General features: G+C 38.6%; 2 protein-coding genes across 3 annotated transcripts; both read left to right on the forward strand.

The window, feature by feature from the left end:
- Positions 1 to 810: 810 nt before the first annotated feature.
- On the forward strand, positions 811 to 6,285 carry LOC119737716 (calponin-1-like). Of its 2 annotated transcripts, XM_038212264.1 has the most exons (6): positions 811 to 1,001; positions 1,857 to 1,978; positions 2,164 to 2,230; positions 3,462 to 3,566; positions 5,821 to 5,853; positions 5,986 to 6,285. In XM_038212264.1, the coding sequence occupies exons 1-6, from the start codon at positions 951 to 953 to the stop codon at positions 6,184 to 6,186; spliced, it is 579 nt and encodes a 192-aa protein (XP_038068192.1). In that variant the 5' UTR covers positions 811 to 950; the 3' UTR covers positions 6,187 to 6,285. The 2 variants fall into 2 exon arrangements, with proteins under 2 accessions (XP_038068192.1, XP_038068193.1); XM_038212265.1 differs by lacking the exon at positions 3,462 to 3,566.
- Positions 6,286 to 8,716: 2,431 nt separating this feature from the next.
- LOC119738290 (myophilin-like) lies at positions 8,717 to 18,955 on the forward strand. The gene is made up of 6 exons (XM_038213130.1): positions 8,717 to 9,042; positions 14,471 to 14,616; positions 15,003 to 15,072; positions 16,342 to 16,446; positions 17,076 to 17,108; positions 18,217 to 18,955. Exons 1-6 carry the CDS (start codon positions 8,989 to 8,991, stop codon positions 18,412 to 18,414), a joined length of 606 nt encoding a protein of 201 aa, XP_038069058.1. The 5' UTR covers positions 8,717 to 8,988; the 3' UTR covers positions 18,415 to 18,955.
- Positions 18,956 to 19,573: the final 618 nt, after the last annotated feature.

The raw sequence follows: 19,573 nt of genomic DNA on the forward strand, positions 1-19,573 counted from the left end.
TGCAATGTCAATAATACTAATACCACTGATTGAGCTTGGAGTTCAAGATAATGAGACAAAACACCAAATTACTTATATCTCAGTTCAGATATCAAAATTTAATCTTAGACCCTGGCGGATACCTACAGGTCACCCATAGTGATGATAGTCCATAATTTATTTATTTATTTTATTTTTTTTACGCTTTGATGATATAGAATGATGATATAAATATTGTCGCAATGATATTATTTTCAAAGGTATTATGTGACAACCTGCATGCGTCACGTTTAACTTCATATTAATATGTTATCAGTTTTATTTGTGGGTATTTCAAGTTTTACCACACACACATATAGTGAATTTACTGCGAGAGATGACTTGTGATATTCTTCAAAATCAATTTAGGGCGCAAAATTGCCAAGACAGGCCACATGCGTTATAGGGCGAAGTCAGAGGGCAATGGTTTTGTATCGCTGAGATATTTGTTTCAATCCTTGTTATTAAATAAAAATAGCAATACCTGTCCCCCGGCTCCGAGACAACTGCTCCGCAAATAAAGCCTTAAAAATGTGACAATATTAATTTCATGGGACTTCTGCAATTATTGAATGACTTTAAAGATAGATGTAGATGGAAGACATAAATTTATTGATTTGTCATTTATTTTGTGGTATACTATTATGCGGGATATCCGAACGTGGGCTGCATGGATTAAAATGCAACAAACATATGGTGAATGGAATATTTTATGCACGGTATGAAGGCTAACCACTGTACAAGTGGATGTAAAAATGACGTCAGAATACTAATTCAGTGGTCAGTGTCCATAAAAGGGAGGGGCTTATACGTAAACGGGCCAGGCTGACTTCGCTGGCGCTAGTGCTTTTACAGACAATATCCTGTCGACTTGTGAGTAGAACGCAGTCTGTTTTTGAAGTGACTTTTCAGCACCAGAATCACCAGCAATCATGGCTCAAAGACCAAAGGACTACGGAATGACTGCCGAGCTGGCGGACAAGGTAGGTGGGGTGTAAGCTTGGGCAGACATTGATAAAGCTAGGAAGATAGTTTGCAGGTGGTTGATTAGGCCCAAAAAAGTCTCCGGTTTCTGGTATGCGCGCGCGTCGCCGTAGCCATGCGCGTCGGCAAAATGAAAAACTTTCTTTGTCAATGAAAGATGATGTCTCAAAACCGCCAAACTCACTGGTTTGACTGGAATCCTGCTGCTGCACAATTTTAACGTGTTTTTAGATGAGGTTATCATCGGCGAGAATAAGCTTTATGTGACCTCTCTGGACTCCCATATATTTGCACTAAGTTTAGTCGGGCACCATTTGCAGTCATCAGCCGACATTAATTTTGAAGCAAAAAAATTAGGTGAAGAGAGAATTCAATAACAAAACGTCGCGCTGAATATTTTTGTTCGATGTCTCATTCAAAAGTGATTGACTTTTAATTGCTGGCAAAATAGAAATTTAAAACATCTATAATTTCAAAAGATCAAAAATTTGAAAAATTCTCGGGGAACGCATCTTTCATGCATCTTTCATTTACGAGGAAAATCTGTAACATCCAACTTGTTTCCGACGCGACCACATTGTGTATTTTTATATACAAGGTCGTTTAGGTGGTGGTCCCTTACTTGGTCTGTAATTCTTTTAACTCCTTAGATGTCACATGTGAGGGATGTATCACATTCACTTTTCCAGCAGCAGCTCATGACGTGTCTGATATGTACATTCGCATTTACTGAACTGCTCTGTCGCCTTCCCGGAGCTGCAGTGCAAGTGATACTTTTGAGGAGATCCTTGGTTTCATACCAGAAAGACATTTGCTGATTTCATATATTCCACAATATATTCCACAATATACAGAAAGCTGGCAAGTACGATCCAGTTGCAGAGCAGGAGGCCAGAGAGTGGATTGAGGCAGTCGTTGGGGAACCTATACAGGACAACTTTCAAGAGGGTCTCAAAGACGGAATCATCCTTTGCAAGTACGTCCCGACAGACTTCCCCACCGTAGCATAGTCTAAGAATGAGTGCATCCCTTGTGCTCTTCCACCCTTTTAGCTTGTATATGACACCACTTCCATACTGAGAGTTTGATACACTCCAATTTTTAATTTTGAAGTCACCGAATTGCATCATTAATCGGCTAAAATCTTTTCGTTTTTGAAAGGCTCGCTAACAAGCTGCAACCGGGCTCTGTCCGCAGGATCAATGAAAGTAAGATGGCATTCAAACAGGTAAGTCCCCCTTTATTTTCCTCAAGTAGCTGTTGATGTTGTGATTGTGGACTTACTATTTTTTCAATTAATTGAGTATGAACACGGGGCGGATCCGGGGGGGGGGCGTGGGGGCGCACGCCCCTCCTTTTTTCCTCAGAAAAAAATGTTACACGCGCTATTCTTAATTTCAACTGGACATGCTCAATCTTGAGGGGAAAAGCCCGTATTTCTGACGCATGTGTCATCACATCAAAGCCATGCCGCTGTACGATGTTCCGTACGTACGGCATGCGGCAGTGCAGTGCAGTGCCATCCCAATTCACAGGTTCCCACCGCGTTCCCAACAGAATGAAAGCTATTATGATGTAGGACCAGAACCAGTGACTACAAATACGAGCTATATATACGCTGCAACAGTTTCGTGCGTTGAACTTGAAATTGGATCATAGAAAACACCAAACGAACATCGATGGATGGAGAGAGTTTCTTCAAATTAATTTCCATGCAGAACGTGATCTCTCTTTTCTGTGTATGTGTTTTCCATTAAAATTAATATTTATAACGAGATTGTTCCGCTCGTATGTGATACACCGTAGCGTGTTTCTGCAAACTTTTCGGTCACGGTACGAATGGCTTTGTCCGGGTCCCACACAATACACAGTGCTGTTTTCACACCATAGTGCGCCGTGTGCGCGACGCGATATACGGCCAGCGCTGCGGCCGGCGGCTGACGGTAACTAACATTGTCATTGTTTGAGCAAAGTGGCGCGGACGACTTCAATTCTCCATTATTTTAAAGAATAACCCACCTTAAATATATTTTCATATATTATTAGACAAGGCAAAGTTTTATCTAAAAGTTTTGATGGACATTCTCGATAACTTTCATGGCGCGACAGGAATGTGATAGGAATCAGATTTTTTTGTTCTTGAAACTTGAAACTTACTTTTAATCCATATACTTTTCCTGTTTAGGAAGTTGTAATGTTTGTGAAATGACTATTCAGTATTTTTTGTTAAAAATATTTAAAAATCTCCTCTGAATTTTGTGGAAAAATCTGCCGCAGAGACCCCCAGATTTGCTCTAAAATGCACCAGAGAGCTTCTAAAGTTCACGAGTTAATGTTTCACCACAACAAAACTTCCCACACAAGTTTGTAAAAAGTTTCACGCCCCCCTCCCTTTTGGAAAATCCTGGATCCGCCCCTGATGAATGAAATTTTTGCTTCTCAAACTCATCACCATGTAGATGCAAAATATCGGCAATTTTTTGACGTTTGCTGAGGCGTACGGATGCAATAAAGCTGATATGTTCCAAACGATGGACCTGTTTGAAGGTCAGAATATGCCACAGGTAAGGCTTTGGACAGCACACTGTTAGTTTGTTTAAGTAAAACAAATTGGCCTCATTAAAACATCTATGCGAAGACTAGAATGTGAAGAAAAAAAATCTTGCTCGAAACGAGCTCAATGGACTTTATTTTTTTCCTCAAAATATACAATTTAACCGCTGAGCTGAAACATAATAGGGTTTTGCGATTTTAAGCATTTTTGAAGCCTCAGACAGAAACAAATATACACAAAAAGCAAACGAATTATGATCACCTGTGCCAATAACAAGTGCGAGTGCACAGTAAGCTTTGGCCGTGTTGCAAGAAGTCTTACATGAAAGTCTTGCATGAAATCAATCAGAACTAGAGGTTCGCGTTTGTTGTTACACACGCAGAGTGGTCGGGTAGACAACCATTTCATTAGACATTGTCCAATTAAGTTATGAAAATGTTTATGTCAGAAAAAAAGGACCAAGAACTTCAACATTTCCAGTACCAATTATTTTGTACAAAAAGTATAAATTTCAGTAAACAGTTGGGTACACGTACAAGTTATTTCCGGTTTGATGGCGTCATCAGCCAAACAGGGAAGGGAGGACTCTTGTTTATCATTAAGTAAAAATAACGCATGAAAATATGGAAATTAAGTGTATGTAACTATAACAGCTAATTTCCAGTTTGATGATGTCACAGTATTTGGAAGCAAAAGGTCAATATTAAGTGTAACAGATGTCATTTTTGGGGGGCAAAAAACAAAGTCATGAGACAGGGATCATATGATGGATTTAAATTTAAAATAAAATGGTTATTGTTGAATTCTCCCTACAGTAACTTCTGGTCTGATGACGTCATGATTATGAAACCTTGCAAATTCATTTGCGGTTGCTCACGGGATATATAGGGGCAATATATCATAAAAATTTGATTGAGGGTTTTAATATTTTAAAAGATTAAACTGTTTTCTATATGCCGCTGGAGGGCGCCCTATCGTGGATGACGTCAAAATAATGTTTTTGTGATTGGCATTCCTCACTTAACACTTCCATAATGTATTTGTCTGTAGTAAAATGCTTCCGTTTTAGAGTTAGATTCAGTTTCTATTGCACTCCCGGTAACACCGGAAGTAAAGGTCAAGCAGTTTTGTGCCCGGGAATAAGAAATGTTGCTCAAGGCACCGTCTACAACCTCACGAAAAAATGAACACGATACTCTATTTAGTTCCAGAGATATAGGTCAAAGTACTTTGTCAAATCGTGCAATCAAATCGCTTGTAATTTGATACCTGATGACGTCATGATGACGTAACAACAGTTATAACATCTTCGTAACATGGTACAAGTTCACACAAGGTTTTATGATCATACCGTAAACCGTTTGGAAGAAATTGTGCTTTGTTTCGATTTCAGGCTAATGTCTTCATTTTGAATTCACCTAACTATGACCTTCCGGTAGACCCGGAAGTAAAGGTCAAGTGAGTTCACGTAAAATGTTTATCAATTTATGGTCTATCTGTTTACAAGATTGGAGCATAATTGATCATTTTGTTGAAGAGTTATAGATGAAAGAAAACTGTCATTTTTTTTACAAAAATCGCTTGTAATTTGACACCCGATGACGTCATTATGGCGTCAGTGTAATATGCACCACTCTGAGTGAGGGTCAATATATGTTTTAAGTTACAAGTTCATATCATATACCGTTTAGGAGAAAACCCGCGGAAACTTGCTATGCAGAAAAAAAAAGAAAGAAAGAAAGAAAGATTAATCGCAACAAATCCAAAGAGTGGTCGGGTTGTGCCCGACCACTCAATGATCCCTGCCAGAGCTTAAAAATGCGACGCCGAAAAGAGCGAAGCCGAAAACAAATGCGACACCGAAAGCACACACAGAACACCATACTTTTGGTCAATTTCCGGAGATATACAGACAGACAGACCAACCGACCGACCACCAAGTGACATGTAGAAGCACTTGCCAGGGAATAAGAATTGAAGTCAAATATAAATGTCATAATAACTGTGTATGCTCAGTTATCTCTGAGAGATTGTGAGCAAAGCTGCTCGGGTGGGAATCGAATCCGCGACCTTCACAAGCATCTCACATGTCGAAAAGAGCTTGTGAAAATAAGCCGTTTTCAATTATGTTCCTTTTCGGAGTTCTGACCCTACACGGGTGCAAACACAATATCAAAAGCCTATGTAGCTCTTAGACGACACAAACAAATATGATCTTCGTCCCTTTTATAAACAGTTTGATGAAATTGTTGTTTTTGTTCCAGGTGGTTAATGCAATCCATGCGCTCGGACGTAAGGTACGTATTTATGTGCATCATTTATTCACATATGGAGATTTAAGTTGTTTTATCTAAGGGGAATCAAAATGGTATCACACGGTCCATTTTAATCGACTAAACAAGGAGTGTCTTCTTCGTTTTTAATTGCAGGCCCGGGAGAAGGGATTCGATGGGCCGACACCTGGGGCCACGGAGAGTCGGCACCGGGACTTTACGGAGGAGCAACTCAAGGAGGGCCAAAATATTAGCGGGCTTCAGATTGTTTCGAACAAGGGTGCCAGCGCCGCTGGGCAGACCCCCTATGGACTGGGACGTCAGGTGGAGAAGACAAATTTGAAAATTAAACAATGAACTGAGCGGACTTGTCTAGACGCATGATAACGGGCATTAATATCCGTTGGCTTGTAATCGCGAATTTTCCAGGTGTGCCATTGTGTTGGGTTTTTGCATGACATCTATAAAACGGAAATATTCATAAAACTGTAAGCAAAACTACTTCTTATTTAAGATATAAATTGTTCCAAAATTATTAAAGAATAAATACTTCAGAAATACACGTCAAATTTCGAGGAGATCACTGTTTACCCAAATTTCGTGTTTAATTAGGCTTTTATTAAAAAGTTTAAGAGAGATGTGATGCCGAACCGATGTAACAACAGTGACATTTTATTGTTCATCTTAAAGCTAAAGATTTTGTGCTCGGCATTACCATAGTCAAAACCAATATGCAACAACTTCTGAAAAGATCATACATGTAGTTCATTCTCCACACAAACTTGGGCAACCGGTAATACTAAGACAAGAAGGGGAATTTCATAAATCTAAGCCCAGTCAGTAACAAGTCTTTTAAGAAACCACGTCAGTTAAAATCGACAATTTGATAAAGGTCGATATATCGATATATTAGTTTGTCTTATAAAAAAAATACATATATAGGTGGTCCAGAAAACACACAACCTCGTACTTCCACTAAGCAGAGACCTACTAACACTATATGGCTAGGATTTTCATTTGGAAGGAAAATGATACCAAATTAACTCCTGATTCGGTCTAGTAGTTTTGATTCCAGCGCCATGTTAGCGAACCAAAGTCGGGGGCTCTATTTCCCACAAGGTGAACCAGCGGATTATCTTAACCCCTGACCTTGGTTCACAAGAATGGTGCTGGAATCAAAACTACTGAACAGGATCGGGAGTTCTTTGTTTCATTTTACTTCAAACAAAATGTCCTCACCGTACATGAATGAATTTTTTTTTTATTATTTCATCATCATTATCAGTCCAACCCAATTAATGTTTTCACACAATTCTCGCATTTAGACATATATTTTGAACAATCATTAACAGTTTTATAACATTTGACTGCATAGAAAATATCCTTGATGATTAAGCGAATTTTTTTCCTTCCCATTTGGTTCAAATTTCCCTGGATAGTTCTGTCAATTTTTTTTTCAATTATCGCACTTTGACGTGATTGCTGTTATGGTGTTAACAATTGATAGAGAAATTAAAAAGCAGAAATCTTTCAAAATCAATGTTATTTGTATCGGTGTATAATTCTTAGTTTATGGTTAAAAGTTCCTTAATGTAACGTAGAAAGGTTTGAAGTCGAGAGGAAAAAATAGGTTCATTGGGCTTAAACTTGAATTGTTGCTCTGGGCAGATGGCGGAACAGATGGAAGTTTTTAGGGTATAGAAACTGGACAAAACATGACCCCAAATTTACCCCCAATAAACTTGGAAAGGACATTTCTGACCCCATCAGCGCGTACACGCGCGTACGCTCAGTTATCGAGGAGGCTTGTTGATGTCAGATAGAATTTAAAACTTTCAATTTTTTTTTATATTTTTGTTATATTTTGGATTCAAAAGTTACATTTCCCACCACCAAACATGGATGTCACATGAAAAGTGAGCAAAGTGCGGTTTTTAGTTATGTCAATTTTTCAAATATCCTACTTTGAGATGACAGCTGTTACAAAAAAAAACTTGGTAAAGGAATTAACAAAAAAAATATTTCAATATAATTAAATCATGTGTATGTCGGCGTATAATTCTTTGTGTATTTAAATCATGGGCTTGAAAGATCGATTAAAGGTAAAGTCAAGGGGCAAGAAAGGTTCACGAGTGGTTGATATGGTATATGGAGGAACATTATGAAAGTTTTGAGGGTATACGGTGGAAACTGATGATTCAGGAAAGATGACAATTCAAAATGACATGGATGTCACATGAAAAGTTGACATTTCTGCCAAAGAATCTGAATGATCATGAGTTTAAAAAACTGAGAGCCAGGCTCATTGATGTACCTTATTCATGATCATATGCAGTGTCGAAGTTTGTAGAATGCGACCTTGCAAACGCAAACCAAAGGTGAAATACCTAACCCCTGACGTCATACTAACTTCTAGGTTAATGTATCGACGACGGCTGATGCATGGATGGCCTTTGGGGGAGGGGCGGAGAGGGCCGGGGCCGGGATCACATGATGTCATTAATTGATGTGTGCTCTTTTTCTACTTGCATAATCCCTTCATCCAAACCTTTAAGTCAACTTTTTAAGCATCATATTCGCTCATCGTTTTAAGATAACCATTACCCAAAAATAACAAAATCGTGTGTGTTAATTCCTGGGGGCTTGAGTTTAAATAAAGTACATTGAGTACTTTTGCTGCTGCATGTGACATTTGTTGTTCATTTTATTTACAAAGTCATGTACTTCATGGTCAAACTTCCTAAGTCTTCCTTTGATAAGTACGCCATCAATATAATCCTTGACTTTGGATCTAGCGCGGTGCAAAGCGCATATTGTCCTAAATTTCATGAAATAGTCGTCTGCTTCGAGTTAAACGCATGAACGTACGTGGGTCACGTTGGGTCACACTCACAGATATCTATGCAATGTATAAGACGTCGACGAGTCGACACATGTGGATTCGTTTCTCATGCATGCTCAACTGTACTACTGAAATTCTACGTCATATTTAATGCACATCAAGTCACGAGAACAGTGATAGTTGACGTCTATATTTCCTCCAACTCTGACCGTAGTTGAACTCCGGGCATATTACAGCCGAAACTGCAGTTCTTTTGGACTTAGCCCACGTATTTTCTTTAGAGTTTCGTCATCAACAACACTCAACAGTCAGGCAACATGCCGATGAATAAAGGCCGCGCGTATGGCTATTCAGCTGAGTTGGAGAGAAAGGTGAGGATTATTTGGGGGTCACTCAAAGAGCATAGATTACAGGTCGTTGGGAACTTGATGAAAGACATTTACTACGCTTGGAGTATGCTTTAATCCTGTGTAAATAATGGCAGATTTATAAACCTAACAAGTCCTCACTGACCTCAGACATGTCAGAAGAAGATACATTTGTACCCACAATTCATTCATTGTCAATTGAAGTCACACAAGTTATTTTGACATGTCTGAAATGAAAATCTTTTCCTTGATCTATAATGGCCATATGGTGTGACCACAGGGCGACCGTAAGGTCATGTCCAAATTCTGCTAAATGCACTTCAAAAATCTGTCAGATTTATCAAAAATCTGCCAAATTCCGTACTTGAAATACACTTTAAACACGTAAAATCACATGCAGATGTTGTAGTATTGCCTTAATTAAGGTTCAAATTACATTATAAACAATCTATAGTCACATGAAGATGTTATGAAATCGCGTAAATTTCAAGCAAAACGCGGTTGCGTCACGACGAAATCCGGTTCGCAGTGAACCTCAGCATCTAGACCAGCCAACCTGCCCCATTATTATATTATGCAACTGTTTGATTGAAAATATTTAAGTTTTTTTTAACAAATGTACCATTTTTTTTCAGCTTTGCTGTTTTTCTGTCAAATAACCAATTTCTACAGAATTCTGCCAGAAATCTGCCAAAAGAGCTCATTCTGTCATATTTTTTGTCAAACCCCTAAAAAAATTTTTAAAAATCTGTCAAAGTTAGTTGAAAATCGGCTAAAACGGTCACCATGGACCATGGAGAAAGGAACAGGAACACATCCTTGTACATGCTGGGAGTGTTGGTGACAAAGGCATTCCTTTGTCGTTGTTCATCTTTTTGTCTTGAGTCTTGAGGTTGACTTGTGATGGACTTCTGTATTTGTGCAATATGGTGCTTGTAATGTTAATGCTTAGCTTCTACTGAGTGGAGCGTTGAACTACGGTACCCTCCGTTAGAACGGAGGGTACCGTAGTTCAATGCTCCAGCTTAATAGAGCTAGGTAATGCTTTATTTTGATGTTACATGTTTTGTTAAGCTAGGCCTAGGCCTACTTAAAGAAAACAAAATTGGTCAACAATAACATATAATTTTTGTCAAATATTGTAAATTGTAAATTACTATTTCATAGTACATTCGTGCATGCTCACTATAGTGGAAATATTCAAGGAGCTGACTTGAATTATTGACATTTTTGTCAAAAAAGTGTATCATTAACTGAAAACTGAAGCAAATTTTTTTGAAGGGACAAGATCACAGGTTTAATTAAGACTGTGACTACCAGCAAGTTGTACTTGGCCAATATATGCCTCAATTCCTGCTGCCCCACAAGTTGTACTAGAAAGACATTCTAAAAACTGACCGCTGCAGATAATGTCCACTTAATACTCCTGTTGTGTAGTAAACATGACAGACAGAAGTGAACCTCATTTCTAGTTCAGCATTCATAATTGAAAAGACTTCCAGCACGTACGGAAACCTGGATGTTCCAATTGTCTACACTTCCTCCTTCTCTTCGTCTCAGTGAAACAAAGAGCAGAGTTTCACAATTGTTCAGGATGTTGTAATTTGAAAGTCAGAAGAGAACTGGACAGTGTTTCCTCTTTCTGTTTAACTTACAAAACTTGTATTGATAACGAGCGTTGTTTCCCCCCCCCCCACTTCCCCCCCCCCCAAAAAAAATGGCGGATTTTCCAAGATGGCGGATGCATTCTTCCGTTTTTTCAACTCTTTTGCTGAATACAAAATTGTGTCCAACAGTCCAAATGAGCCATGACCCTTTCTGCATCTTATAGGCTATAGCTATAATTTTATTGGAAACAAACAATGTGCAAAAATATTGTACAATGTAATTTATGTATGAACTAAAAAAATTTAAAAAGAGGCGGGCAGGAAAAAAGGAAGCAGGCGGGGATGAGAAACTGGGTTTTTTTTGTATGCCTTAGGCCTATTATAAATGCAAATATATTTTTTTAAAAAGGTAATACGATCAATTTCTTTTTTTCATGCTATATTCTTTGCACAGTCATGCACATTATAATTTCTTTCAACCCTATCCACCCACATTTTTCCAGACTTATGGTTTTTTAGGTAATCCGCAGTATCAACAAACCCAAGTTATTTCAAGGACTAACCAAACAAAAGAAATCCCAAACAACTTTCAACAAAAAAAACTGTTCACAGAACAGTCACAACTGGGGCAGTCTGGATTTGTTAAAGTTCATTGAGTTTGAACAGCTAACAGTGGGCGCAAGCTTTACAGAATATGTGGCCTTGCCATGCAACTTGGAAACAGTCCAGGCCGGCATTCCAAGGAAAAAACCTGCCCCCTACAGTTCAAATACCCCGCTGCGCTATTATCCATCTGTGATTTTTTGCATGACATCACGTTTTCAACAATTGCACCCTGAAGTTTAAGAAATAAAGTACCCTTTATGCTTGCAAGAAGTGTGTAAATTGTCAGATTTCCTACATAGATGCATACTGTAGTGACCCATATTCAGTCTCATTTAACTTTGCAAAATAAACATGAACCAACATTCAGGCAATGTATTGGCTGTGACAACTTCTCAGCACAATGTTTGGTTTGGCATAAATGTTCCTACTGACAGCAAAGAAACTCCATGTACGTAGATCTACATGTACATGTACATTTGTAGATCTAACATTTTACATTTTTTTATACTAATTATACACCTGAGGCCGAAACAAAAAATAGTTCTGCTTCCGGTTACCCTACATGTATCTACCCTATTTTGACTGCTGTACCCTAATTTGTTTGGGAAAACGAGGAAAAAACATAGAAAATTATCCACTACTACCTTTTACCCTTGACTCAGGCATGCAACTTTTCCTCGGATCAGCTGATTTCCTCGTTTCTCACTTCAGACTTATGCCATTAAAACTTGAAAAACAGTGTACAAAGTCTTGTAAAGATTGGAGTGTCCTCGTTTTTTGTTTCTTCCAAGTTGCATGCCTGTTGACAACACCTCCATATGATCGTACGCCAACAAATTGGCCTGCCTACCTGCCTACCTGTACGTGTACCTGCCCTATTTTCAAGTATTTGGAAAGCAGAACTATTTTTGTTTGCCTTATAAGAAGTTGCCTTTTTATACCCCATTCGAAATGCCTGTGCCTGTCACAAGTTTTCAGTATAAATATCAACCTTCATTCACGTCGGCCATAGATGCGCGCAAGGAAATTCCAAAAACATAAAGTTTAAAAAACTTTTTTGTTTGAGTCTGCTCTGTTTCACTTTGCGTCATTTCATTTGGTTTCATTTTGCTCTTGGGTTTCATGTTGTCGTTTGATTTTGTTTTCTCTTGAATTGCTGTTTAACTTAAAACCATAAACTCAGCACCTATTAGGCCTAACTAAAAAGATTTTCTTGCACTAAAACTGTTTGTTTCTCTACAGTGGGCTTTTGTACTATGCAATACAATGTTCTCCATCGTGTGTCTGGAAGTGTTTTACAGTTATGGTACATGTATATGTACATGTAGCTGTTCCTGCTTTATGTTTGTATGTGACCCCATGACCAGACATGTGATTTACAACCTTGAGCTCAATAGTGGAGTGAAGGTTACTGGGTTCTTCCCTTTTGTTCCTTGGAGAGAAATTTGGGAAGGGAAAACAAGTCTGAATGTTAAATTATGTAGGTGTACTAGTACAGGCTGAGTAAAAAAACCCGAAACCCAAATGTTGGGACTATTGTTTTAGTGAAGTTCTGCATCAACATGTAGCACTTTTAAAATCTAGGATATGAAAGCACAATTCATAAACTTTGTTGTACTTGTACTTTACAAGAATCATTCAAATCACTCGTGTACTTTTCAAGTTAGGGAATTTTAAACACAACCACCGTTTTAAGGTTCTGTCCACAGATCACAAAAAAGTTCAGTGTTCTTTCAGCAAAACGAAAACAAATCACATAGGGATGTGCGTGAATTGTTTTAATTTTGCTGGAAGAACGCACACCTTTTTGGTGATCCATGGACAGAACTTTGAAACGGTGGTTGTGTTAAAAATTCCGTAACTAGAAAAGTACATGAGTGATTTTGAGTGATTCTTGTACTAAAAGAAAGCTTATGAATTGGGCTTTCATATCCTAGATTTTCAAAGTGCTTCATGAAGAACTTCACTAAAACAATAGTGCCGACATTTGGGTTTGTCACACTACCCCCCTCCTCCAATGTACACCAATTTTGAATATCAATGAGTTAACTTTCATTAAAAATTCATTTTTCCCCTTCTCCATTGTTCTCTGTAAAAGCACAGTATTAATTAACTGGCACAACTTTTCTTAAATGTTTTAAAAGAACAAAGTGCTGCATTGTTTTGGTAATTCCGAGTGTCAGCAGAAAAGCAATAAATGTTTTCAAATAAATTCATTGAAATTTCTGTTCCCCATAAGCCCATACCTTAATGTTGGTGTGCATGTGTATTCTGTGTACCAGAGCTACAAATATCTTCCCACAGTTTAATTCCTGGTTTCTGTCCTGGGTTTCACGGTAGGCCCTATAGTTTGTGACGTCACATGTTTACATAGCCCTTGGCTAGGGAAGGGCACCTTTCATGTCAGCTTGGTATGTCAAGTGTTGTGGGTCACTTCTCCACAATGACCGGCATTGTGGACCAGCCACAAAGTCAAGTGATTTTAGTTAATTATTTGCACATTGTAAAAAAGGACAACTGCATGCTAAAGTCTACTTGAACTTGACTTGAAGCAATCAATGGGAACAGTTGGGCAGTAGAATACTGTACATATCAAGGTCTGACATGTTTTGAGTATACCTCTTAGTTCTTGTGTGTGTTATCTGTTACTGGGGACAAATAAAACATCCTCTTTTGTTCTTGCTACATTCCATGTTAAAAGAAATATTTTAAGAAATATAGCATTAAAAAAATTTTTTTTTCACAAACATGTTATTATTCATAGCTTGTAAGTGGGTTTTTTTTTACTCCTTCCCCAATGTTACTAATTTACCTCCTTTCTTATATCCACATATATAGGTCTTTATCTTCAAAATCTTCCAATCATCCAATCTTCATGTATGTTAGAGCCATGGCCATAGATCTTGTGTATGGCAGCCATCTTAGGGCAATGCCTTTGTTCTGCTGGGATGTATGCACGAGTGAACTTATTGTGCATTTATTCTTACTGAATTGAAGTAACAAAAGTTGTCCTCTAAGATGGCTGTTAATGCATAACGTCTATTGCTACAACATGCACAGTATGCTCCACCACATGGACAACACACAGTGGATTACGCAGTGACTGCGGCTGTGGAATAACACACTTACTGCAGCTGACAAAGTTTGCTAGATGATTTAGGGAAAACCCTCCAGTTTTATTTCTCAACTTGCTCTGATTATTGTATTTTTTGGTTTAGGCCAGGGCTACCTTTGCGGAGAACCTGGACAAGGAGTTGGAATGCAGAGCATGGATAGAAGCCATCGTGGGCGACGAACTGGAACCGGTGGAAAGCGGCTGGGATAACTTCTCTGCTGCCCTGAAGAATGGCATCGTTCTGTGCAAGTAAATACATTTTGTACATGTATAACCTAAGCAATTTGCTTAAAATGTGTACTAGGGCCTAATTTGTTGAGCAGAAAATATTAGTACATGTAAGCAGATATGTGATAAGCTAAGAAGGTGAGAACCAGTTATGTGCAGAATACAGCACATTGTATTTTGGTTGGTAACCTGTTTTTGCTTAGCCTATATTTTCTAGAGTGATTATGTGAAAGCAAAGGACCTGCCAAACAAATGAAAAGTACAAAAAGTGGACTGACCAGAAAGTCACAAAGTCACCACTATATAAAATAAAGGAAAAGAAAAAGTTGTTAAGAAAAAGGTTATAGTGTTCATGTCTGTATTTTATTTTCTAGACAGCAAGCTTATTGTCTCATTTTTCTTCACAGGTTGATGAACATACTGCAGCCACGGAGCATCAAGAAGATCAACGAAACTAACACCATGGCGTTCAAAATGGTCAGAACATTTGTTCCAAAAAGTTACACCCCAAAAGCACAATTTAAAAGTACTCTGAAGTACCCACGAAATGACTGCGTTAAGTCTAGTGATTTAAGTGTCAGTGTAGTGTGTTTTATGAGCGAACTATACGATGGTCGAGTAGTTCTTCACACTACTTATCATCATTTAACAACTTTAAATGGTCCATTTCAAAGTCCCATTTAACCAAGTCAAGTGTTTGCGAGGCCTTTATGACTAATGTTTATCTTTATTGCACATTTTTGTGTCCCATATTTGCCGGTTATAACAATGAATTGAGAATTACATGTACATTTAATACTTGGCTGTTACTTTTTCAAATAAACACCTTTTTTATTCAAACTGCAGAAGTAGTTTTTTTTTTAAATAAGTATAAATATCCTTCTTTAATAAATGGTTTGAGCTAAATAGATTTTTTACCTGAAACTTAAGCCATGCCCTGCCATGGTCTGCAGCAAACATGTGACTTACCCTAACCAAAACAAGCTGAAGTCGATTGTAAACATTCTTAATTTACAAACATAATCTCTTACTGTCGAAATCAGCACACGAGAAATGCCAGTTCCATCAAAGCTTTCTGCTCAATTTTTACGTACAGTTTGAATTACTGGAAATCAATTTTGTTGTTGGCACAAAATTCCACAACCAAAATTCTGCAACTTTAGGGTTTCGGTTAGCGGGTCTCACATGTTTAAAGCCCTTTTCACACTAAACAAATCTCGGGGTTGACGCAGGGTTGACGCAGGGTTGAAAACATGCATTGTTTCTCACTTGAAGAATTTCAACCCTGCGTCAACCCTGCATCAACCCCGAGATTTATGTCGCCCCTGGTTGAACTCAACCCTGCTCCAGACCAGGGTTGAAATTTTCAACCCAGGTTGAAATTCTTGCCAATGTTCAAAACAGAAGTAACTGAACATGATAAGCTTGATTTGCATGAAACAAGTGTGAAACGATGCGGGTTGAACGCGGGGTTGAAAAATCAAAAACTCAACTTGGGGCAGCACTGGGTTCGCCCAGGGTTGAGTGCAACCCGGGTTGAGAGGCTCTAGTGTGTAAAGGGCTTAAGTAAATTCCAAGTTGTGTGTTATCCCATCATGTACCGCCCCAAACCGCCCAAGCGCTCTTATGGTTTTACAGATTCATCAGTTAAAACATACATTTTTACATAATGTAGTACACTGAGGTGCTAATGGGTTATAAGTAAAACAACATAATAGGAAAATGTTCATATTTTTCCCGTTATAGATGGAGAACATTGGTAATTTCTTGACAGCATGTGAGACGTATGGCGTACCCACCCGAGATCTCTTTCAAACTGTTGACTTGTTCGAGGGACGTAATATGAACAGTGTAAGTTACTTCCCTCCCCACCCCCCCCCCCACCCCCCAGGCAACAAAATTAATAAATAATTAAATTGGTAAGGTAAGGTAAATCGGTTTCCCTACCTACCCTATTCTGACAGCCCCTACCCTAATTTCTTTCTGGAAAAATGAGAAAAAAACACCTAAAAGCATCCATTTCTACCTTTTACCCTTGACTACACGCAGATGCCTCCATATGATCGCACACAAAAAAAATTGCAAAAAAAATATTTCCCTACCTACCTAATCTATTTTCAAGCTGAACTATTTTTTATTTTTTTGGCCTAGATATTTGTTTACATCTTCAAGGAATATTCAGTGATGTGACGTGAAAGATTTCTTGAGAAGGATTACTTTCCTCAGAAAATCATTTCAAAAAGTTTGCAGAGATCCACCATTGTTTTTTTTTAATCAAAATACATCCTGACCGAAGCAACTTTGAGACAATGTGACTCATAAACTATCCCCTGAGTAATAATAATAAACCATTCTATATAGCGCAATATACACACAAAATGTCTCTATGTGCTTCTGAAGCAAACAAACTTGAGTAGTAGTTGACTTCATTTTACTCCTTGAACTTCTCTGCAATATGATTTTTTTTCTCCGTTTTTTAGGTGCTGACAGGGTTAGAAGCTATTGGACGAAGGGTAAGTACACAAATTATCAGACTTGAGACCTGAGGAAATATTTTAGCCAGCCCACCCCAGATTTTGTGGTTTACCCTTCCTCGTCATTCAAAAGATTACTCTTCCTGTTGTAACGTTGAGCCCTGCATCCTCATAGCACGTTATGCTTTCCAAACTTTACTGACCCAGTACACCTGGGCAAACTGATGTGTACTCACAAGGTTGTGTGATCTGGAGAATGGTTTTGTTTGTAAAGTACATGGCACTGAAAGGACCAATTGATACACGGAAGTGTGAATCAGGCAATGTCCCTTTATACTAGAAATAAGATTTACATGTAAGATACATGTTGGCAATATGACTTTGCGCTCTTTCTATGAGATGTGCAGGTATTGTATTATGCATTTAAAGGTAATAAGCAAGATTTGCAAATATCACTACCAAATTATTATGAAAGACCTTACTTGACTGTACAAATGTAGGTGAATAATAGTCGCAAGCATCCTGTGAAATCATCATGGGCGTCGCCAGGATTTTTTCCAGGGGGGGGGGGGGGGCCAAATCAAAGTTTTCCCCCAAATTCCATAACTTCCATATTCTCAATTAATTTTTTTCCGAGCGTGAGCAGGGGAGCATTTGCCCTAACCCCCCCCCCCCATCAAATTAACAGCAATATGGCTTCTCACCTCTTTTTCCTTCCCCCCCCTCTTTTTCCAGGGGGGGGGGCAAGCGCCCCCCTTGGCCCCCCCCCCCCCCTCGTGACGCCCATGGAAATCATGGCACCTGGTGTGCTGTCATTTTCAAGAAAAGTGAAATTTTTGTATCAATTTCACCAGCTTACTAGCTGTCTGGTTCCCTGACCTGACAATTCCCCTATGTCTATAACTTGCTCCTTTTTCTTCATAAAGTAGGTTCAAGGAACCACAAGAACAGCATTTTTTTTTCTTGTTAGTTCCATAAACACAACATCTGAAATGGGTCAGAGTAACAATATTTACTATAAATTATTAACCCCCAAATCCTTCTGTTTCTGAAAATTCCTGCGAACGCTTTGAGTCGAGTTGTAAAACTTCAAATTGTCCACCTTGCTGTGTCCACTCACTTGCCATACTACACATTTCTGACACAGGCTCAGGTCCAGGGTTTTCAGGGGCCGAGCTTCGGCGCCAAGCCGTCGACGGAAAACAAACGGGAGTTCTCCGAGGAGACGCTTAAAGCCGGCCAGAGTGTCATTGGTTTACAGATGGGTACCAACCAGGGCGCCAACCAATCAGGAATGTCCTACGGCACCAGGAGACAGGTCTATGATCCCAGTGTCGCAAAGTGAAGGCGAGGTTACGGTTTGAATTTTAATTTTTTTTTATACTGAAAGTGTACTGCTTGTCTGTTGTTTTTAGATCTGTGTGGCTTGGACTGGAATGCAGGGTTGTTGTCACAAGTCAGTCATGAGTTGATTACAAGCCAATCACAAAGTGATCATAAGTCAATCACAAGTCGATCACAAATTGATCAGAAGTCAGTCACAAGTTGATCAAGGTTGATCTCAAGTCGGGTTACAATATAAAGTCAATCTTATGTCATAGCACAAGTCAATCGCAAATCAATCACAAGACGATCACAAGTCAATCACATGTTGATCACAAGTTGATTGCTAGTCGGGTTACAATAAGTCAGTCTTATATCATATCACAATTCACTCTCAAATCAGTCACAAGGCGAATGATAGTTTCAAGTTTCAAGGGATGAACAAGGACAAAGGACATGTGAAAAGCTTGTCACTGGACATGAGTTTAGATGACGTGATTGACATACGATTGACAAGTGAATGACATGTGATTGACATGTGAATGGCATGTGATTGACTTGTGATTGACATGTGATTGACATGTGATTGACTTGTGATTGACTTGTGATTGACATGTGATTGACATGTGATTGACATGTGATTGACTTGTGATTGACATGTGATTGACTTGTGATTGACTTGTGATTGACATACGATTGACATGTGAATGACATGTGATTGACTTGTGATTGACATGTGATTGACATGTGATTGACTTGTGATTGACATGTGATTGACATGTGATTGAGGACTCAACTACCACTCTGGTGTTATGTCCTTGAAGCTAAGCTTTTTTAAGGTGTAAAACTAAGGAACATGTATGCTGCTGCATATACATAACTAGTCAACAAGTACCGGTACTTGTACATTTTTATTTGTGTTTAATGAGCATTTGCATTTTAGTTGCAAAATTTAGTCGGCATTTGCAAATTTGAGAAAAACATTCAGGGACCTAATGGCTAGATCTTGCCCTTTTAAGGAGGCAGTGCCCTATGTCCCTGTGTTCATCTCATGATGACTCTGTCAGTCTACAGTTGATTTGGTATTGAAAAGCCCAATTGTTTAGACTAGACTTGTACCACTGCAACCAGCAGTCAATATCTGTTATTAACACTGCTGAACTGATGTACGTGAATGTAGT

This window comes from Patiria miniata, unplaced genomic scaffold (genome assembly GCF_015706575.1).
Source record: "Patiria miniata isolate m_02_andy unplaced genomic scaffold, ASM1570657v1 HiC_scaffold_3, whole genome shotgun sequence".
Lineage (NCBI taxonomy): Eukaryota > Metazoa > Echinodermata > Asteroidea > Valvatida > Asterinidae > Patiria > Patiria miniata.